General features: G+C 53.2%; 8 protein-coding genes across 8 annotated transcripts in view; 3 read left to right on the forward strand and 5 right to left on the reverse strand.

Moving 5' to 3' along the window:
* Positions 1-201: 201 nt before the first annotated feature.
* Positions 202-3697, forward strand: STEHIDRAFT_138405 (uncharacterized protein; the record flags this gene model as incomplete). Its single annotated transcript, XM_007302537.1, has 4 exons — positions 202-780; positions 992-2275; positions 2331-2914; positions 2995-3697. 4 exons carry the CDS (start codon positions 202-204, stop codon positions 3410-3412), a joined length of 2865 nt encoding a protein of 954 aa, XP_007302599.1. The 3' UTR covers positions 3413-3697.
* Positions 3698-4217: 520 nt separating this feature from the next.
* On the forward strand, positions 4218-5831 carry STEHIDRAFT_109728 (uncharacterized protein; the record flags this gene model as incomplete). Its single annotated transcript, XM_007302538.1, has 1 exon — positions 4218-5831. One exon carries the CDS (start codon positions 4218-4220, stop codon positions 5829-5831), a length of 1614 nt encoding a protein of 537 aa, XP_007302600.1.
* A 408-nt stretch (positions 5832-6239) lies between these two features.
* STEHIDRAFT_155222 (uncharacterized protein) lies at positions 6240-7424 on the reverse strand (the record flags this gene model as incomplete). The annotated part of the gene is made up of 3 exons (XM_007302539.1): positions 6240-6655; positions 6746-7032; positions 7096-7424. The coding sequence occupies 3 exons, from the start codon at positions 7422-7424 to the stop codon at positions 6240-6242; spliced, it is 1032 nt and encodes a 343-aa protein (XP_007302601.1).
* A 2376-nt stretch (positions 7425-9800) lies between these two features.
* On the reverse strand, positions 9801-10504 carry STEHIDRAFT_55326 (uncharacterized protein; the record flags this gene model as incomplete). The annotated part of the gene is made up of 2 exons (XM_007302326.1): positions 9801-10012; positions 10117-10504. The coding sequence occupies 2 exons, from the start codon at positions 10502-10504 to the stop codon at positions 9801-9803; spliced, it is 600 nt and encodes a 199-aa protein (XP_007302388.1).
* A 613-nt stretch (positions 10505-11117) lies between these two features.
* Positions 11118-12772, forward strand: STEHIDRAFT_138407 (uncharacterized protein; the record flags this gene model as incomplete). The annotated part of the gene is made up of 9 exons (XM_007302540.1): positions 11118-11347; positions 11413-11533; positions 11602-11771; positions 11829-11950; positions 12037-12125; positions 12193-12250; positions 12311-12427; positions 12502-12672; positions 12746-12772. Coding segments are annotated over 9 exons (1104 nt in total), but the record flags the coding sequence as incomplete, so codon positions are not given.
* Positions 12773-14098: 1326 nt separating this feature from the next.
* On the reverse strand, positions 14099-14896 carry STEHIDRAFT_155225 (uncharacterized protein; the record flags this gene model as incomplete). The annotated part of the gene is made up of 3 exons (XM_007302541.1): positions 14099-14554; positions 14618-14803; positions 14861-14896. 3 exons carry the CDS (start codon positions 14894-14896, stop codon positions 14099-14101), a joined length of 678 nt encoding a protein of 225 aa, XP_007302603.1.
* Positions 14897-15580: 684 nt separating this feature from the next.
* STEHIDRAFT_146052 (uncharacterized protein) lies at positions 15581-16151 on the reverse strand. Its single transcript, XM_007302542.1, has 2 exons — positions 16132-16151; positions 15581-16047 (listed from the first exon to the last, which is right to left on the reverse strand). The coding sequence occupies exon 2, from the start codon at positions 15983-15985 to the stop codon at positions 15725-15727; it is 261 nt and encodes an 86-aa protein (XP_007302604.1). The 5' UTR covers positions 15986-16047; positions 16132-16151; the 3' UTR covers positions 15581-15724.
* A 1458-nt stretch (positions 16152-17609) lies between these two features.
* STEHIDRAFT_76484 (uncharacterized protein) overlaps positions 17610-21452 on the reverse strand; it is a 7184-nt gene continuing 3341 nt past the window's right edge. Inside the window, exons 8-25 of the mRNA XM_007302356.1 lie at positions 21205-21402; positions 21048-21092; positions 20870-20964; positions 20419-20781; positions 20327-20347; positions 20230-20244; positions 20082-20134; positions 19648-19811; positions 19060-19507; positions 18947-18993; positions 18588-18889; positions 18432-18532; positions 18246-18354; positions 17984-18121; positions 17905-17920; positions 17800-17842; positions 17718-17741; positions 17610-17660 (exon numbers count right to left, since the gene is read on the reverse strand). Of these exons, the coding sequence (XP_007302418.1) occupies positions 20093-20134; positions 20230-20244; positions 20327-20347; positions 20419-20781; positions 20870-20964; positions 21048-21092; positions 21205-21402 (779 nt within the window). The 3' untranslated portion in view covers positions 17610-17660; positions 17718-17741; positions 17800-17842; ... (7 more) ...; positions 19648-19811; positions 20082-20092. The remainder of the gene's footprint in view (positions 17661-17717; positions 17742-17799; positions 17843-17904; positions 17921-17983; positions 18122-18245; positions 18355-18431; positions 18533-18587; positions 18890-18946; positions 18994-19059; positions 19508-19647; positions 19812-20081; positions 20135-20229; positions 20245-20326; positions 20348-20418; positions 20782-20869; positions 20965-21047; positions 21093-21204; positions 21403-21452) is intronic.

Raw genomic sequence — 21452 nt, forward strand, 5'->3', positions numbered from 1 at the left:
ATACATCTTCGGCCTTCTCCGCATTCCCAGCCTGCCTTCAGTTCCGCGGTTCGTCTCCTTTTGCAATAACAAGACACACACACCTCCATTCATCACATTTTATTTCTCTCTCGGATCGTTTTCTCTTTCCTTTCTAACATCTCAGTCGTACGGCGGCCAGCACTATTATAGTCAGCGAACCCGAGGGCCAGAAACAGAGCCATGAACGGCGTCCGTCGTTTTCTCGGCGGTGGCGGCGGCGGCGGAGGGACAAGTACGACGACGGCGACGACGGCACCCCCTGAAATCCCCCCACTCAATCTCTCCTCCTCACCGAATTCCGCATCTCCATCAACAAGTCCGACGAAAGAGTCGCCGCTTGATTCTGCTTCTGCAGGGGGGTCACGACCGTCAACTGGCACTGCAGGACTTTTCATACGGAAGGACAGGCACAGACAACAGCCTTCATCGTCCACTGGTACTTTCGATGACGCTGTCGCTGCTGCTTTCACCAACGGTTCTTCGTCTTCACCGTCGGCATCGGCATCGTCACCGCCGCCATTACCGCACGGTTCGGCGTTCACGTCGACGAGAGCGATGAATCCACCGTTTCCTGTTGCTGGTCCGTCGAGTTCTAAATCGAGATCGCCCGTGAGGAAGTCGGTGCCGCCGGTGGATCGGAGCTCGGGGTTCTTTGGGACGAGGGACGAGTTGTTGATGAGTTTGCTTTCGAGTGAGGCGGTGGTGGATAGTCGGGGCTATGAGGTCTTGAGCGCGGAGGACGTTGAGGAGTTGAAGAAGGTGTGTCTTTTTGACTTTTTATGCTCTGGGTTGAGGAGAAGGAGGCAGGTGTGGCCCATTGCGCTGTGGTCATCACGGTGGCCCTACATATAACTATATTCTCCTACGACCCCTATACACACAATGCTCTCCTTCGCAGCGGAGCAACTCCGCCACTCCCCCTCTCCTCGTACCATTTCCTCACATCCCCCTCTTCATTCCCATCCCTTAGGAACACCAAGTCCTCTCCTCCCGCCTCACCGCCTGCACCAAAAAGCTCGCGCTCGAGACCAAAATCCGAGACGCAGCGGCGAACCTCGCAAAGATAAACTCGAACCTGAAACGGGTCTCCAAACAATCCTCGGACCAACTCGAGACGTCGAACCGTAAAGTCGAGGCTGCCCAGCGCGAGCTCTGGCGCGTCTCGGAGCGCGCGAGCGAGGTCCACAATAAGCTACTGCAGCATCGCGCGGCGGTCCTGTCACATTCCGTGAGGGATCTCGAGAGGAAGGTCCAGGCTGGACAGGGTGGTGGTGGTCTTGGCGGCCTTGGTGGAGGTGGTACGGTGATTGGAGGAGGGGACGGGAGTACGTCAGGGTGGAGTACGCCCGTGACCGGTACGGGGACGAGTACGGCGCCGTTGAGTCCTACATCGAGTGTTACCAGTGCCGGCGGGTCATCCAAAGCGCGATTCGACGGTGCGCATCTGTTCGCGGGGCATGAGAATGCCGTCGTTCCGAAGAGACCGCGTCCGCCGATGACGTTGGCGGATGTGGCGGTGATGGAGGAGCAGTTGAGGGTGACGAGGGAGTCGTTGAAGCAGGCGGAGGCGTTGCATGTGGCGGCGGTGCAGGAGTTGGAGATGATCAGGGCGGAGAAGGAGAATACGGAGGCTACGTTGATGGTTGCGGACGAGGCGAAAGAGGCGGCAGAGAGGGGGGCAGAGAGGGCGGAGGAGTTGGAGATGCGCTTGAGGGAGATGGAGGATGAGCGGCAGGCGTGGGAGGATGAACGGATGGTGTTGGAGGAGAGGGGGAGGAATGTGGAGGTGTTGGAGAGGCGGTTGGAGGTGTTGGAGGAACAGAGCGGAGAGGCGGCGGAGTTGGAGGCGATGGTGAGGCGGGCGAGGGAGCAGGGCGAGGTGGCGGTGGCGAAGCTGAGGGCGGAGATGGAGGCTGAGCGGGCACGGTGGGAAGAGGAGCGACAGGATTGGGAGCAGCAGAAGGAGGATTTACAGGAACGGGCGAAGGACGAGATCGACGCTGCGAGGGAGGATCTGCGGATACTCATCCAGTCGCACGATATTCCAGTCTATTCGAGAGAGCTCACGATGACGACGCTCGTGTCGGCATTGAGCAAGCATCTCGACGGTGGTGGCGCGAAACGAGGTCTGGATGCGGATGCCCAACGGCAGATGGAGGAAACTCTCCAGGCAGAGACCGAACGGCGTCTTGCTCTCACACAAGAGCTCGAGGCAGCCAAAGCCGAGCTCGCATCCGTCGATGCTCGTTTCAAGGTGAGCCACACCACATTTGCACACCTTCTACATTGTTGTCTTACATACGATGTAGGAACAAGCCGACACTTTCTCCAACCTCCTCGCACAGCGCGCTCCCACGTCGCCAATCGAGTACACTGGGGACGCAGCCAAGATCGTCTCCATCCTCCAACCCGTCTGGGCCATCCTTCCCTCTCCCGAGGCTCGCGCCTCCCGCATCACAGGCGCCGCCAAGCCCTTCCGCACTGGCTCTCCCACCATCGGTCCAGGAAGCCCCCGCGTCGGGAACGCGTCCATCTCCGACATGGACGTTCGCTCGCTCAAGACGCTCTACTCGCCACAGACGCCCACGACCAAAGCGCGGGACAGTCAACCAAACGGCGCTGGCTCGACGAATGGGCACGGGAACGGGGCGAGTGTGGTCGGGACGTTCACGGCGGAGGCGTTCGCTGCGCGGGTGCAGGCGTTGATGTCGGACGATAGGGCGTTAATCGAGAGGTTGATTCGGTTCGCGCAGGCGCATGATCTGTTGAAGAAGAATGCGGAGAGGGCGCAGAAGTTGGCGCAGGAGAGCAATGGGGCGTTAGAGACGTATTCGAAGCAGGTCAAGACGCTCGAGGATCGGAATACGAGCCTTGCGCAGAGGCAGGCGGGGATGTACGTTTTCTTTCCGGTTGTTTGACTTGGTTCGTCGAGTGTCTGTCGTGGCTTTGCTGACGACTGGCTTGTGTCTATAGGCAACAAGAGGTACAAGAGTTGCAGGCGGCTCTTGACCGACTTTCAGAGGAGAAGCGGGACGTGGAGATGCAGGCTGCCGAGCAAGCAGAGACATGTCGGCAGCTCACCGAGGCCAACAACGCCCTCAGCGCCAAGACGCTCACTCTCGCCGCAGAAGCCGCCTCGACCGGCGACGGACTTCGGAAGCAGATGGACGCGAAGAGCGAGAGTATACGGAGAGAGATGGAAGAGAAGTTACGGACGTTGGAGACTCAGCTCGAGCAGGCGAAGAAGGCCCTCTCGGCGGCGCAGGACGAGCTCGCGGCGATGCAGGTCGCGGAGCAGACGCAGAAGATCGCATTGTTGGAAGAGCTGAACTCGATACAGGAGGAGAATGGGAAGATGAAGGCCCAGTTGCGGAGTCTTGGGAAGATGTAGTCATAAGTCTCAGTCAGTCACATCGGCAGGTTCGACAGACACACAGCAAGCAAGTTCAATTTTACTCACTGGTGGATAATACTCGATCTCCTCTATGATACATAAGCATGGATACGTCAATTTTTCTCTCTCGTTTTCGGAAGTCGCTCCTTTATCTCCATCTCCATCTCCGTCTCGTCTCGATCATCTCTATCTCTATATCTCATGGATGTACACGTCCTGCTCGTTTTATTTGCTTGCTTTGAGGGAGCTTTGCTTTTTTTGGCGCATTATTTATCTCATTTTACGCATTTTATGATACCATCGCAATGATAGTAGCTCTACTCCATGTTACCCACAAAAAGGCAGTGACAGACACTGAGACAGCCAAATGGCAACCTTGCTTGAAACAAAGACGCGCGCGATCAAGACACAGAAGCCGGGTTTCCGGACTGTACTCTAGATGATATTCGCCGGCCCGCCCGTATCTCTCCGAATCCACGATGTTCTTTGATCGAGTTTTGATCGAGTTCATCCTGATATAGGTGGTTCATTCAACATGCATTGAACGTTCATCTTTCACGACGCACCTATTCAGCTCTTCGGATTCTTCACCTCAAAAATAAAATTTATCGTCAGGACAACGTCCTCGTGATGATGGACGCGGTCTTAGCCAGATCTCGACCGACCCCGAACCTGGATGACTGAGCAAGAGTCGGCATGATTAAGGTTGAAGCGGAGTTTTAAATTGAGGTGCGAGGGGTATATAAGAAGCCCCACCCCGGCTGCGCGTCGCTTTCTCCCCACTTTACAATCAACCGTCATCATGGTCAACAACTCCCAACAGCACAATCTGACTCCACGCGAGAGCGTATATCATCTTAACGTTGTCGGGAATATGCGTAGTGCTCAGCACAAACCCGTATACATTGCCGGCTCTGACCGTGTCACATTGAACGGTTCTGGCCGTATTATCCAGCATGGCTCAGACCGTATAATCCTGAACGGCTCAGACCGGCGTGTCATCCTGAACGGTACAGACCGACCCGTTTCTGAGATATACGACTCTAGCGGAGACGCACGCATCGCCAGGCTCGAGGGAGAGTATGCGACTCTTGAAATGTGTGAGAATGTATTCCCTGTAGAACAGGGTGAGCAAGGAATGGAAGAAATATTGAAAGGAAATAACAAGGGTGAAGCTTTCAGAGGAGATCTCGTCAATTGGACTACATATCGTGAAGGTGTGTTGGGATATTTGGACGATGACGAGAGTATCGTGGAGAACGAGACGAATGTGGAACAGCTTTCAGATGCAGGTAACGGTAATCACCAACTGGTGGTGCGCACAGATAATGTTTATGGTTTGAGTTTGACAGCGACTGATCAGGAGAGCAACAACAGAATTCAGCATGTGATGGGTGTTACGGGTGTTATTGAGAGTAGAGGCACGAACTACGAGAAAGACCTTGCCGTAGGGCCCAAGAATGCGGGTCAGATCTTCACAGACGAAATGGTACGCCGCCTTACATCAGACATGGAAGCTCTTCACCTTACTGACGAAGCTATGGATGATGAGTCGAAGTTGAGCAATGGACAAGACAGTGTTGAAGCTACTAAAGATGTGGGTAAAGAGAAGAGTATTGAGATTGATACTGACCGCCCCGACTCACCTATGTCGACGATGAGCTCGCTTTTCGGTAGGAGTCCAAGTCCTGATGCACAAGTGCCGCCGCCTGCCAGTAGGTCCGTCCACAACCCCAACTATACCGTACACAACAACCGCATCACCGTACACACCACCGACGCCCTCGCGACTCGCCGTCCGCTGCATCACCCAACCGTTCGCACGATCAACCCGGACGGCTCTTTCATCTACTTCGAGCGCATTCCTCTCGCGCACGAGATATCCAAGCATTGGAGGGAATGTCTTGGTACCTTCATCGCCAAACATGTCCTCAAACTGCAAGTCAAAGCGGACGGCATCCCACTGATGCTTTCTCGTTTCCCTGACGATTATGTCTTGTATATGTTGAAGAGCGGCACGACGAAGAACGAGATGAATGCGGATGTGAGTTATTACCTTTATGGGTCGAGGTACGTGAACCACTTCAGGTCGCCGATGGAGTTCGGGCTCCACTTGAAGTGGTTGATGAAGGGTATGCCCATGAGGGGCGGTATCGAGGGGCTTGGGAGGAAAGGTAAGAGGGGTACCAGGCGTTGCCTCTGCGTGCACTGTCGGGACGATGGAGTCAGCCAGAAGGACATCAGGAAGAGGTATTTCGGTGCGAGTGGTACGAAGAAGAGAAAGAACGGAAGTGGCATGTCATCTAGCAGGGGCGTGAGGCGGCGTGGGGAGGACCACGTCGTCGATCTTGCCAAAGCCAAAGATTACAGGTCCGCAGGTGCGGTGAAGGTCTCTCGGGCAACACAGACGGTGTAAGGATGAGGAAGAATGAGATGGATAGGGCTCGACAGAGGGTTGAAGAGTTACAGAAATGTTTGTGATATGCGTTCCATTTGGTCTGGCGGCTACGGTACCAGGCTCGATTTGTGTAGTCCATGTCGATCGTGACTACCCACAAATTCAGCTTGTTTGTGTTCTAAACCGTGACATGTGTGATGCAAGTTCCTTCAAAGTCGACATCGAGAATGGCGCCACGTCAACTTACCTGAATATAGGTTCGAAAGCCAGAAGCATTGCAGCCTGCCGAAGGCGCTGACGGATGAGTTATCGTAAAAAATGTGGCAGGAGGTCATATTCAGATGCAGCAAACACGTACTAGGAAGCATATCGTACAGACACTCTATCATCGCCTTGTCCGATATCGATACTCAGCGGCACCCTATCTCAGTTCACTTGCTCCGTAAGACTATCCAATCCTTCGGCCCTCATCTTTCCATCCCATTCGGTCTGAGTCGTTTGCCGACTACGAAGTACGTAGGTTATACTATCCAAGGACCGTGACCGTGCGCTCGAAGCAAGGCTGCACCCAGTCCCGGAGCGAAGGATCCCGGGAAACCTAGCTTTATAGAGCCTCCAGTCTTTGAAATCTTGATCGGCAGCAAAGGCGGCGGGTTTGCCTTCCTCCTGAAGAACGTCGGGAGAGGTGCAACGAATCGGTTGGTGAGCCAAGGGTACACATGGATGAGCGAAGGAGCTAAAGGCCTGTGATATGTCGGGATTCAATGGTAAAACCGACTCTTCGGCCTTCTGCACTGCTTCGTGGCGGAAGGGAAGAATTGGCAGTGCACCCTCATGCAGACCTGGGGACGAGAACGTGAATGTACGCAGTGCGAATTATGAGTCACGAACGCACTGGTGAAGAGGATCTGCAGAGCAGAGAGGAAACGTACGGCGTCGTAGCATATTCAACACTTCCAGCTCGCTCTCCAAGCCGTCCATGTCCGCATCTTCGTGGGCCACGGTGGCGTCATCATACATGGCCCATCCTATAGATCTCTCCTGTCCCACGCTGGCGATCCTCTGAGCGAGGTCTTGCTGGGTGAAAATAGTCCCGGAAAGTACAGCGTAGCAAGCCATCCGACACTTCTCTTTCAACGCGAGGAGGTCGCGTAAGTCGAGGTTCACAGAGGCTGAAGGGCGCTCGGCTGATAGCTTCGCGTCGTCCAGCTGAATGTTTCTGCAGACGGAATGTTGTCAGCATCGCACTTTTAAATCATCATCCGGGAAGCAAACGGCTCACATCTTCCCGATGACTTCAGCCAGAGACGACTCGGACAGTGAAGAAGCATCACCCATAAGCATGTCATCCCTCCGCCCCTGTTCCGACTCGAAGGCATGGTGGGCGACCAAGACGTCTAGCGCCTGATCCCATAGTTCCCGGTACCCTGTCGCCAGCTGCTCTAACAAAGCGGCGGTAGTCGCTGAGCAGGTATCCGAGTCTCTGACGGGTGACTGGCTGCGACTCTCCTCCGGCTGAGATGAACCGCCGTCCGAGTGCGCCTCCGTGGAGGAAGGTGTCTCGTAGGCCCAGTGACTCGGAGATGGCGCCCTTGGAAGGATGTGTGCCATATCGATAGAAATTGGTGAATGCGAGAGGGGTCCACTAGAATGTAGAGAGCTGTATCCAGAGGAAAACTGCGATCGAATGTGGAGGTGAATGGATAGGCTCTTATTCCGCATGCGCCCCCAGACTTTTTATGTATCCAGAGCATGGCTATGCACCTCGCCTTCCATCACAGGTCGTCGTCAAGTCCCTATTGCGGAACAAAGGGGAGAAACAAAAAGAGTCCAGAAACAAAACAAGAACACAAAAGGGATAAGGGTGTGGGCGCTTAGGGGTGGTTATGGGTGGCGCTGTATTATATGGTACTGGGAAACACGCATACTCCAGGCACGATTTCCGCTGGATCGGTCGGGGAGTTTCCAGAATTTGTTGTCTTACGGCAGGTCGTTCGTTGCCACGAACTTTGGAGGGTAGTATCATAGTGGTGTCAGAAGGGGATGAGTGTGCGGGTGGTGCGACGTACCAGTTGGCTGTGGCTGCCGGAGAAGCATGTGGTATCATCTGCTTCCAAACAACAAGCGATGATGATAGCTTCGAAATACGTCCAAGTAGACCTTGTAAACAAGGATATCGATCGACTTGATTGTAATTGTTCCTCCCGTGCACTGGGAAAGTGGTGGCGCGCCACAATTGCAGGCTTCGAGAACAAACCCACGGGACGTTCCCTGGTTCCGTCAAGCAATACAACATAACGAACGACCAAGAAAACTGCACCATCGATTGCCTCCAACCGGTCAATATTCTAACAAAGCACATTGCACGGTCAATCCGTATCCTCCTGCGTATCCTCGTCTTCATCCAACACGATGAACCTCTTCCCGCCCGTATTTGCCTATCCAGACCAACACCAAAGCGTCAGTAACGTAACCCACCAAATATGCCACCACGAACACCACCATCGAAGAAACAAGAACAAGAACGGAAACGGAAACGTACCGCAGACCCAGCCAACCCTTGCATCCTCCGATCCTTCAAACTCGGCGCAGGCTTCGGTCGACCTTCTCCTACAGCCTTAACACTTCCGCCACCAGCACCAACGGACGACGTCGAGGTCAAAGGTCGGGAGCCCCCGCCGAGGGTGAACTCCTGTTTGGCCGAAAGTGTGCGTGTGGAAATGGTGGAGGATGGCGTGGCGTCGGGTGTGGCGTTGACGAGGATGGCGTCGAAGGGAGTTCGGCGGGGATTGGTTGTATTCATATTCATGTGAGTGTGAGGATCGGCGGAGGAAGCTGGAACTGGCGGCGTAAACATGGCGTCTTCATATATCATGAGAAGGTCAAGATGAAGAAGAGCGCATAAAGACGTGAAGACACTCATACCGGCGATGGAACGTTTCAGCGGGTTCGAACGCTCCCGCAGCTGGTCAGGCGTATTCATTCTGGTGCGAGAGCCCGAGTGCTCAACGTTAGGTCGAGACGTGTTCGTTGTATTGGCGAATGCTGGAGGATTGCGCAAACCAGATGTAGTAGCAGCGGCAATAGGACGAGGTGTAGATCCCGAAGTAGACGAAACAGACGTAGAGGGTGCAGCTTGTGGAGGAACAGAGCGGAAAGGGGCTGGGGTCGGAGACCAAGGAGCTGAAGCAAGAGGCATTTGGGCATGCGTCTTCGTACGAGCGGAAGTTGCTGGTGAGACGTTGGCAGGGGAAGCTGCAGAGACGGAAACAGAGCTAGAGGAAAGCTTAGAGGACTGAGCGAGAGAAACGACAGGAGTGCTATCAATATCTCCCATGGCGGCACTGTGTCCATGAGAGCTTGGAGGCTTGTGGCCATCGTAATCTAGCGCCACGAAAGAACGAGATGGTTGTCGCAGTTGTGGTGATGGTGGTTGCTGATGTTGATTGAGGGTCAACAGTTTTCGTGTCGCAGCGGCAGGAAGTTGATGGTCAATCAAAGAGGGAGGGCTCGACGGAGGGACAGTAGTGGTACGGTCAAGGGGGTCATCATCGCCCGATAATGTTGGCTTCGACGGAGGACCATCGTGCGCAGCAGGGGCTGAATCCAGATCGGCGAGACGACGTTTCTTTCGAGGAGAAGTATAGTCGACAGAAGAAGAAGTAGACACTTCCTGGGGATGCACGTGAGAGGGCGGATGAGGCGGCCACTGGGCAACCGAGCAGGTATGAGGGTGGCATTCGGGTTTAGGCATCTTAGAGAGTTCGGTCCTGATAATGTCCGTAATTTTACTAGTTAGGGTTTCAGTAGCGGTACTGAAGGCGACGTCGAAACGTAGAGGCAGGGAGTCGACGAGAGGGAGTATGGGAGAGAGCATAGAGACAATCTTGGCGTATTGATCTTGAGTGCGGATGGATTGATCGGTGAGCGACTGTAAAGTTTGGGTATGCGTTTGTGCAGTCTGGCGGATGTATGCGCCGAAAGAAGTCAATATATGCGTTGAAAGAAGGGAAAGAGTGAAGTACGAGTAGTGATTACCATGTGGAGAGTATCAAACTTGGAGTTCATGGAGCTCAACTTGTCGTTGACAGAATGAAGGGACTGGGTCACAAGTCCCATCTTCGCGTCCATAGCCTCGAGAGGACGGCTCTGAGCTGGCTCTCCTACTGACTTCTGCAGTTCAGTCTGGCATCTGTTGACTGCGACGAAGAAAGAAAAGCATAAAGTCAGTCGTTGAAATACGCATATAGTCAGCTCAACGGCCGTCATAGAAAATGAACGTCGAGCAGCTGTGCTCACGTACCAAGTTTAACCATATCGTCGACCAATCCCTCCCTCTCACTCTCGAACATCTCTCCCACCTTACTCAACTCCCTCCGCGCCTGCTCAACTTCGACCATCAGCTTCCCGCTCCTCTCCGTAAAGATCTCCAACTGCGCATGTGTATCGTGTAACAGAATTCTCGTTGAAGTTGCGTTTTTGTCCACAGGGGCTAATTGAACTGGTGGGGGTAGTGATGTACCGGTAGCATTCGTCCTTGACTTGGATTGGGAGATGGAGTCACGGAGGAGGGGTCTGCGGAGAAGGTGTGCCCAGAGAGCGGGAGCGGGGGATGCGTACGACGATGCGCTTGTAGGTCCGCAGATCGACGATGACGAAGACGAAGACGCGACTGGTGGAAGACCGGACATGGTGGTAGGAAGCAGGGAGGTACGTATGAGGAAGCGGGCTCTGACCTGGTGGCACGTGGCGTGAGTCGACTGAACGTCCATTGAATTCCCAGGATAACACAGAGAATATTCACTCACCGTTCGGTACCCTAATCATGGCCTTTTCGTGGGTGGTCCCGACGATGACTCTGACAACGTGTGTACCGCAGCAGACAGTCACAGTGAGCGCCATGTTTGCACGCTAGCAATAGTGCCACATAGCTATCAACCGTAGACAATCACGGTGAGCATTGCTTGAATCTAGGTGCCCTTCGAACCTGCTCCAATTGTCAAGTATGGGCCGTCGACGTCGTTGACGACTGAAGCAAAGCAGACGTCGACGACGCCACCGACGCCGGGCCCCTTCAGTGCCACACCGAATTGAGCGACCGACCCGGCTTGGTCCGGTTGATCTCTCCTAAAACGAACTCTCATTGTTCTTCCACCTCGATTGACAAGGTGATCACAGAATCTGGCACGTCTGCTGTGTGAGACAAATTTCAGAGCGAAACCGGAACATCTATAAATCCACAGCATACGTGATGACTCTGACGACGCCACCCCTCCCCCTCCCCGCCTCATCGTGCGCTGAGCCATGGTCCCCGCCGCCGCGTCTTCTCTTGTTTCCTCTATTCCTTCCTCGTTGCCCGGGTTTACTCAGCTCTTCTATCTTCAATGGGTACTAAAAATTATGCTCGAGGAAACTGCTCTTTGGGCAACTCGAAATATCCGAAGTTTACGCCGATTGCACGAATATATCGAGCACGAACATCCTAGTTCTGCGGGTCCAACTCACGAAGTCACGGTCAAGGCGTTTAGGCTTGCGTAAGTCTATTTCACACCCATAATACCTAGGTGCGCCCCTGACGTTGACGCCTCCGTTTATGTAGGGATCGGGCTATCCGACAATATTCTTCGTATGCCCGCCAAACTACAGTCTTGTCGGACTCGGTCACGCGCTTCAGAATATGGAAAGATACAAGTCTTGAGATTGCGCGTGATCTAGCTGAGGTTCGGTGTTCTTTATTCTCTTTTACTTTTATCTTTGCCGTTTTGTCTGACCCAGTCTTGCACCGTAGCGCCACACGGAACCATTCCTCCCCATAATGAACGACCTCTTATCAGACGACGAACTCGACTTTTGCCTCTTCTACGAAGAAGATTACATACCTCCAGCTTCAGAGGTTTGTTCCGAGTACGACCTCTGGAATAGGAATATGAGTGCTACATTTGTCTCCCAGCATAACTGGTAATCTATCTTTTTCTACTACTCCTCAGTGGACTTTATATAACGCATTGCCGTTAGGCTTCTTCCTTCCGATGGTGGCGAGGTTGATGACGGTGATTTTGACCCCTTGAATGGAGATGAAGCTCTCGCTATATTATCGACGCTGGACGAACTGGTCCGGTTGTGCGAGGTGCAAAAAGGTAATGTTTTGTCGGGTAGTCTTCCTGTGCTCTCCTGTCATCATTCTTCGAGTATACTAACGCAAATTATGATGTTTCTGTCGTAGAGCTGAACCTGAAACCAGGCAAGACAGAATTGGAAGAGCTGAATTGCTTGGAGAAACAGCTCATGAATCTGTTCCGAAAGAATATCAAAGTTTGAGTCTCTCCTGTTTATACTTTTTCGGAACACTGAGCCGTGTATGCCTTTCGCACTCTCACAGATCCTAATGACCGCCGGAAAGCTCTTTGCGAGTAATTCTCTTCCAAACCGCATGCTTTGTACGCGTTTCCCTCTATTCCTCTCCAGCTAAACTGACCGCAACCTCGCCGTCATACCAGCCGAGCTTGACACTCTAAACGGCGAGGTGGCCACGCCCACCAAGACCTGGCTATTTCGAGCCTCAATCCTCGCAAACGCTATCAAGCAAAAACCTCGCATGCCACGGAGCGCCATTCGTAAGCACAATTGTCGTCAAACTGCTCATAAGTAATCGTCGCAGATAGGCATCTAAATGACGGTAATTTCGTAGTCGCAATCCTCCGGCACGATCCCGACGACTCAGATCACTCATCCGACAACTCCTCCGTTGAAGCGGAACAAGACACGCACACGGGCACCCGACCACAGACCTCGATTCCTACTCAATTCGCGCTAAGGTCGAATGCAGACTCTTCTTTGCCTGCGATCTTGGAGGAAGACGGTACGTTCCCATCGCATAGATACACCGTTCGCGTTGGTCATGGTATTGGAATTCCCGTATTTTGGCCCTGCAGAACCTTCTTCGAAACAAACCACACCCGCCCAAGAACATCCCACTTACCCTCACCCCAGCATCGACGATTCAGAGCCGAGTGTCCCGATTTCTAGGCGCAGTCTGACGATCCACCCAGTCGGCACTCCTCTCACCCTCGCGCCAACTGAACCAGACTACTCTCGCACTTCAATCGAACCGGAATGCTCTCATGCCTTACTCGGTTTGGAACCATCGCGCTCGCCCGTCGAACCCGGCCCTTCTTTGCTCGACCCTTCGTCATCGCATAGTGTTTCCAACCCAACCCCGATCCTGGCCGTCAGCATACCTCCGAACGCCCGTAAACACCGTGCTCCCTCATCCGACTCCGACCGCGAGAATACTGTTAGTATCCCTGAATCTCTACGCTTAGCATTTTCCCGTCGCAAGAGCAGAACGCAGTTCAACGGCGAGACGAAGCAGAGTAATTCCAAGAAGAGCGGATCCCATGCGAGCGCGAGTACGACCAAGGCTAGCTGGAGGGGTTCGTGGTCGAGGACTAGGGGTAAGCGGAGGCGGATGGACGTGGCTGGGTCTGACGTGAACGGGAGTGAGGGGACCAGAAAGGTGGGGAATGGGGGAAGTAGGTTGAAGGAGAGCGTGTCGAGGGGGAGTTTGACGAGTTTGCATCCGAGTTCGGATGAGAGGTGGAGGTTTGGAAGGATTTTTTGCATTCCTGGAGCTGGGACTAAGCTGGGACAGGGACTTCGTCGGCGTAGGAGATGGAGGGCTGAGGGTCCGCGGAGATGGTGACGGACGAGGGAAGGAGAGAATGGAAGTTGCAAGCTAGTGATCAGAGAATGTCGGTTGTGCGTCAGGTCTATTCGGGTTGGTGAGTCTGACCAGAGATATGGACTCGTACGTTGCACTTCAGTGAACTTCAGGGCTCTTTCGGACCATATACAAAGCAGAAACGTCCTTAAAACATCTCTTCTCGTTCGGATTCTATAGCCAGCCTCTTTGGACTCTCATGGGCAGCTTTCATCAACGGAGATTGGACGCTGCCATTTCTTCGTTCTTTTTCCGTATGGGCCAGATGGACGTTGCTTCGCGGAGCATATTCAAAATTGTACGAATGTCTTTGCGATCTAGTACTGCTACTGACTCCACTACATTCATGAACATAGGTCTATGGACGGATCCTGCCGGTATACTACTATCATCGAGAGAAGAAAGACAAGCCATCCTGAAGGATTGGAATAAAGAGCGAAGAGTCCGAATATAGTGTCCGCCATCAGCCCCAGGGTATGTACAAGGAACGTCTTCCAATCACCTCCTCTCTCGGTCTCTTGACCATCACCCGTTATTTCCTTCCATCCACGGAAGCGCACAGCGCTCAATGTCCTATATCCACTAGCATATCCTTTGCACTCTCCCTCCTATCCTTCGTCGACATACCACGCTTCCCATACCGTCTACTCTCGCCACGCGCCACCCCGCCATCGGCGCCCGCAGCAGCACCACTCTTCGGTGGCCCATATCCATAAAAACTTCGCGCGCCCCGAGACGACCGAGTCCTTGTTACTCTCCTCGTCAGTGAAATCTCTTGCGACGGGCGACGAACCTCGAATTGCGGTACTGGTGCTGGTGCTGGTGCTGGTGCTGGTGCTGGTGTTGATTCTGGTTCTGTTATAGGTATAGTCGTCATCGAATCCGAGTCGCGGGCGATAGATGCTGCGTCACGATCCAAAGAGGGATCCCTGAACGGGTCGTTGGTAGCGTCCAGTGATTGTTTGAATGGCGGAGGCGCTACAGGAACGAATATGGCGTCCTTTGCAAACGGATTGTATGGCTGTGATTGTGACTGTGAGAGTTGACGACGAGGACGCGGAGCGAAGGTAGGTTTTCGGCGTACGTTGGTGGATCTCCTGATGTCCGAATGGGAGTCGGAGGAGAAGGTTCGGGCGTGATTATGGGTATGGCGGTGTTTGGAGTGAGCGTGGCCCATTATACGCCTGGTATATGTGGCGGGGACGAGGGGTATAAGGGGAGTCCACGAGAGAGAAGATGGAGAGAGGGGCCCGATTAGTGCGAAGAGAGGCTATTCAAGCAGAGATCAGTCCGAGGTCAGTCGATGACTTTGGAGAGAACAACTGACAACGGGCGCTGGAGGAGGAAAGTGAAAGGGTATCATGATAGAAGACTGCTCATTCTTATGGGGTGCGTGCGCCGCAGGCAATCTGGGCCTTGGGATAATGAGAACTCCGTGGACAACGAGAATTGCAGTGCTATTTTTGGTACCACAGCGGCGCAGCAGTGTCAAGGCCTATGCAAATTCAGGTGTTGTTCACCAACACGTCCTGGGAAAAGTGACGCCGTCCGATCGCACGTACTCACGCAGGTTGGAAGTGGAAAAAGGATCGGAGAACGCACATGACAAACATCGCCAGAGCGTGCTGCATTGGGGGACTCGCTCAGGGCAAGATATACAAGCTTGTACTTTTGTTGGAAGTACACGCCACATCGACGAGATAGAAAGCACTGATACTGTATCCGAGTCTGCCAGGCGTAACAACAATCTGCAAGGACATTCTTGAGCAAACCATGAGAAATCGAGCAAACCATGAGCAAAAACATATCGAAGTCGCTGTGTGGCGTGATCAATACAACTTCCGGTGGGCTAATTACATTGTTTGGCGTTGTTTAATTTGGAGGGTACTGGAAGTTTCCCCCCTCATCGACGAACGCGGAGGACAGGGGCTTCAATGATCCAGTTCAGGTCACCCCGCAAGGGCCCAAGGGGCCCTCTGAATCTCGCACAATTTTCCGCACTCGTTCTTCCATATGCGCACTCCTCGGAAGCCCGCGAAGACCAAGCTCGATACGCTTTCGACGGCGACAATCATCTCGTTCATCTGTTACAAGCACTAGAATATTACATTGCGTTCACATCGCTGTCCGTTCAAATAAGTCCGTTTCCGTTTTCACCCGTTCTTCCTATGAACCTCGTCCCTACTATAGCTTAGCGGCCGTGGGGCCTGTCACCACCTGGGCCGCCGTGGCCTCCATCATGACCACCGGGACCACCCTGTGCACCGGGACCACCGTGCTGACCACCGTGTTGACCGCCGGGACCACCAGGGCCTCCACCCTGAGGTCCACCGTGGTGCTGGCCTTCACCGTGGCCGCCGAAGGGCTGCTGGGGAGGGCCACCCCCTTGTCCGCCGTGAGGGCCTCCCTGGCCATTTGGCCCGTCGTGGTGGTCTTTGCCGTGTCCGAACATTGCGTAGAGAAGATGGGGTGGGATGGGGTGAGTGGGTTGGATGTGTGTGTTAGATTGATAGTCTGTTCGAAAAGATGTAAGTAGATGAGCGATGCGAGGTGGGAGGGTAAGTAGTGGGCGTGGAAGGCAGCAGAATCGATACGCACCTCGAGTTTGAGAGAAGATGATGAACAAAACAAGAACAGTTTGTACAACCTTTTATACTCTACCGATCCAAGATGCGCAGGCGTCCCCAGACGTCAGCAGATGGAAGTCGTGCCACAAAAGACGTAGTATACGTGATTGCCAAGAGGCAGTGTTAGTGCGCAGTTAGGGGCTTGTGGAGGGAACCTGACAGGAAGTGGCGTCGTGCTAGGTCGTGCTCGGTTCCTATAAGGCCGCGAACGCGTGTGGGAGCGATTTCTAGACAAGGTCGAGGGCGCCTTCGGTAGTAATCGCTCAGCCCTCGAATACTCAAGAGCACAACCTCTAAATCGAGGCAGGAGTAGACCAGGTATCCCTGGTCGTGGATATTCAGGAGTCGACAACCCCTGGAGCACAAAGCCTGGTAGAAATCGTGTGCAACGTCATCCATAACGAATCCGGCAGAAGTTGCAGGGCGGAGCAAGCGTGGAGGACTGGTTTCGGTGTCAAGTGAGCCCCGGTCGATGACAGCTTTCGACTGCGGTTGGGGAAAACGGAGAAGCCGAATTTGGAAGTGAACGTTTTGCGCGACGCGTTTGTTTGTCCGTGTTGAATTCGGAAGGCTTCGGGATTTCTCGGCTTGAGCATCGTCAATTCTTTGCTACGAACCACGTATCTCCCGCGCTATGCTCCTTGACTCGCAACCGGTGCCCCTCAGTGATCGCTTTCAGCATTACAACCGTACAGTCGAAAGCGTCTATGCTATTTGCCGAGATACCGAGCAGTCGATCTTGAACGCGCTCGATCTGGCTACCAACAAGAAGGAGCGCACCGTCGAAAGCAAGCGCGTTACGAATATTGAGGCATCGTAGTCAATTGGCCAAAAACCAAAAGTTACGAACCCTTCTACACTACGTAGTTGCAACGTAGTTGGTTCAATCTCTGACTATCGTTATGCGACTAGCGATGCTGGGTACTGAAACATAGAGGCAACGATTTTCAGCGCTGCTAATAAAATGTTCGAACGGACGAACGAGGATTTATTGCTGTAGTCCGATATCACGAATTGTCCTCACAAGTAATTCATCTCAACGTCATCAACATTCACGTTCGGAATCACGCCTACAGGAGGCCCCTTACAAAAGACAAAAAACAAAACACTGTTTCAGACTGGACTCATACAATATTGACAAAACGCACTCACCACCCTCGGTACCTCGTAGGAATAATCCCACTGGCCATGGTCCAAAGGCACCCCGATGTTCCCAAGAATACGACTGCTCTTCTGTTCATTCGAAGCAAGATCAGGAGCGAACTCGAGGTTGGATATTATTCCTGAGGCTGCTTCATGGTCGTATGGTGTACCTGCGAGCATTGGATCGGACGGGGCGCGATAGATGCGAAGGCTGAGGACTAGTCTGTTGACGAGCATATTCGGGGTGCTATACACGGGAAAGATCGTCAGAGACTAGAGATTTTACAGGAAAGAGGACGATTACACGTCGTAAAATGCGTTGATGATCGAGCTGATTTGACCGAGATATGAGGTTGACTGAGTGTAGTGTTAGCATGAAAATTTGTACCCGACTAGGAAGATTATCACACGGACATCTGGATCATGCATGCTGGAGATCTGGGGGAAACCATCAACGAAGGCACCGTGACGGGACAGAGCTGGGTCAGAGACGTACGATGTTCGTTGATAATTGAATGACCGTGATAATAAAAGCGAGTCTACATCGGAAACGCACCAGAATCAGAAACGATTTCCGTGCGTTTACGGAGGCAAGACTCACAAGAAGTACAGACTGCCTAAAAGCTCAGGTCAGTTACTTCGACGCGCCGATGAGCAGAGGATCAGAATACGAGGCTTACCATCGCGAAGAAAGACCTCCATGAGCCCTGTCCGTCCCAGATGTCGCATCTCCATAACATGGTGCCATGTTTTCCTTACAGTCAGTACGAGGATCATTGTGTCGAATAAAAGAGCTAGACATGCTGTCGCGGCGGTCACTGTGATTAAAATCAGACGTCAAGGAGTCAGACACTCGTAATGGGGTGAAAGATCTTACTGCTATAGAGGAAATAGTACGTCAGGTCATTTCTTTGGGTGGTAAGCAACGAACTCCCAGAACTCACGAATAAAAGATGCTCGGATCGTGGAATAGCAGTTGTTCCGTACATCGCGAGCTCCAAGATTCATCGACGTCTACTTTAGCGTTCGTGGCATGTATTGTCTTGAATTCCTGCATTCATAGTGCAATGAGTTCAATATGTCAATCTCACCTGGTAGTGACAACGCGCCGGGGGGACTGATGCATACCCAGAAGTCGATCGCAACCCTACCCAACACCGGCGTAGAGGTGACCGCGGCAATCCACCGGTTCTCGTTATATATAGCATACAACCTCATAATAAACAACGCTTTATGGGGCTCATCAGCCTTCCAACTATCCGGCAAAGGCAAAACTGAACTGACCGTTGGTACATGCTACGGAGAAGACGCCACACAAGAATCCCGCATGGAGTACATAATTACAGCTGAGCGTACAACCCCACCTGAGCTCCCTGAACAATAAACAGGAGAGAGAGGGAATGAAAGAGTAACTCACCTAGTGGTCGTCCCCGTCCCAGGCGCGTCCTCGTAGATCCCCGCGATAATCCCGAGCAGCATGAGATATCGGTTCAGGAGAAATATGACCGACATCGCAGAGATCTTGCGCAGCCAGATCGCTTGAACCTCGGTAGAGAAAGTTTGGACGTAGTCGTACAACCACAGTGCTGCAGTCGATGTTCTGTGAGCTGTCAAGTCGAGGGAGTATCATGGACTGAACGTACATCGTGCCGAGATGTCCACGCAGAGCCCGAGTCTGATCTCTGCCGCACTGTGTATCAACTTGAAAGCATCAGCCGAGCGCGCTATACCATTCTGTAGAGGGATAAAGACGCACGTAGTGGTTGAGTCCCGAGTGGCGAGCTGTCCCAGAGCGCGAGTCCGCATGAGTGGCGATGAGCGAAAGGGAGAATGGTTCCGTGTTCGTCAGTCGTTAAATCCTATGATCGAACATGCAGAAGCGCCCGTCGAACTGTTGGGCCAAGTATCGCAGTTGAAGGGTTGGAGGTGCCAATAACTACATAGCGATTGTAGCAGCTGTCTTGCAGCACATGGATGACAAGGGGAATGACCCTCGGAGAAGTCTTTTGGCAGAGGCAAAAGGGGTCTGTAGTGAGTCCCCGTCGCCGTAACTTCCACCGGGGGGTCGAAGCTGAAGAACGTAATGGCAGGCGCCTCGCAGCGAATGAAGCCATACGGAGGCAGAAGTACTTGGACGAGGCGACGACGCTGTGAGTCCTCTGGAAGAACTATTCTTGCCTTTAGGCTTTGACAAGTTCGTGCGTCTGTTTCTGGCATAGAGGATGGTCAGGCCTTCAGGTCCGTCCGACAAGCGGACGCCGATCAATAGGGTGACCGTCAACGAATTCCAAGCCTCCGAACTGAAGGCGGCGTTAGACGTATTTCCACCAAGATGGAAACATACAGAGATAGTCATCGACCAGGGCACAGCAACTACTCGCTACGGAGAGATCTTCGATCCATGTAGATCATCCTGCAACCCCTTTTCCTGTTCGAGTGGTTGTTACTTCGCGTGGGAGCAGGCTACGTATCCCTGCGCACCCTCTGTTCGACGCGATCGCGTCGCACCTGCGCAGATAGGACCACCCAGATTAGAAGACGTTCACAACGGACTCCGACGAGCAAGAAAAACAAAACAGATTAAATCCCAAACCTATCCATACTGTACCATACATAAATAATCCCCAATCCATCGTACACTACAGAGATCCCGTCGTACCCCATTCGTTCCGTCCGTCCGTCCGTCCATCTATCACCCCGTCCAATCTCCGCTATAATAGAGTCGAGTCGCCACTCCGAGACGGAACAGATTATGGTACGCAATGTGGCGTTACTTACCATCCAAAGCCTTAGAGCGGAGGTAACGGTCTTCGACACTGTGGGCAGATGTTCTGCAATGCACAACGCGACAAGTTTGGCGATATTGGAGAATAAGCTATCGGTTAGAAACGACGGCATCCTAGCAAAGACTCAGGGAGACTCCTACCTTGATAGCCAACCACTACAAAAAAAATACAAAACGAAGGCCTTCTGTCAGTGACCCCCAATAATAACGCAACAATGGAACCAGGCCCCAGACTCACCCGTTCAAGACATTCAGTATGCTAAACGCCGCCAACCATGACATGACATCGATTAGCCAGAACGACGAATGAGAAGCAAGGGGGGTACGAACGAATAAATGATGACAAGGCGCCAAACTATAATTCTTCCTTCCCCCACCCCCACCCCTCCCGCTCATCGTCCTCTCCCTCGCTCTCCCATTAACGACGTTCCACAACCCCGCCAGCCCTCCTCCTCCTCCTCTTCTACTACTACCACTACCTCCACCGCCACCGCCACTACTGCTAATGTTGATGTTGATGCTACTCACGCCACCGAGCAGTCCCTTTTCTTCCTCCGCAGACGGCGTATGTGCGTGTCGGGCGGGAAGGATGGCGTCCACGCAGATGGCACAATCTCCGAGACTCGCTTCGGGAGCTTCGGCGTCGGGGACGGGGAGCGGGGGGTGATAGTCGTAGGTCTGGGTTTCGGACATCTGTTCATGTATGTACGATGTACGAACGAAGGGCGGGTTGAGCGGGTGGTGTGAAGACAGAGACAGTGGAGAAAAGGGAGGAACGTACGCCGCTGGGAAGGAAAAATCTTGGCCCGAAGATATCTTGGGCTTTGAGGAAGGCGACTTGGGCGAGCATGAAGAGGATGAGGGGAAGCATCCATGCTGGTCAATTAATCATAATTTAAAGGCATTCAGTTCCAGTGCTCGCTTGACCATGGGAGGAAATGTGCAGAAGATGGACTCACATCGGGGCGTGACATCTAGCACGTTCTTTGGGTAGATCAAATAATCTAAACGGATCTTGTCAGTAACTCTTCATCGCACAAATTGAGGGAGTCCGCAAGAAGTCATGATGGAAAGGGGCGATGGTAGTCCTTGACCTCTGCACAAAATCGCACTCACATCCAGCCAAAACCCCCCTCCCCACCGTCGTCCCCACCAAATACCTCCCCTCCAACCCACATCCCCTCCCCCTCCTCGCCGCCCTCACGATCTGCGGAATCCAGAACGAGCCGTATAATGCTGCGAAGAAGAGGAGACCGAGGGAGGGCGCGAGGAGGAGACGGACGACGAGGGTTATGAGGAGGAAGGTTAGGAGCCCTGTGGGTTGGAGGGGGGGGGGGGTTGAAAGGGTTTGGGGAGGGGGGGGG

The sequence above is a fragment of the Stereum hirsutum genome (genome assembly GCF_000264905.1).
Source record: "Stereum hirsutum FP-91666 SS1 unplaced genomic scaffold STEHIscaffold_5, whole genome shotgun sequence".
In the NCBI taxonomy this organism is placed as follows: domain Eukaryota; kingdom Fungi; phylum Basidiomycota; class Agaricomycetes; order Russulales; family Stereaceae; genus Stereum; species Stereum hirsutum.

What these genes read in the sequence shown, in the direction of transcription:
- STEHIDRAFT_146052 (XM_007302542.1), bottom strand. Translation starts at nt 15,985, where the DNA reads ATGTTCGGACACGGCAAAGACCACCACGACGGGCCAAATGGCCAGGGA.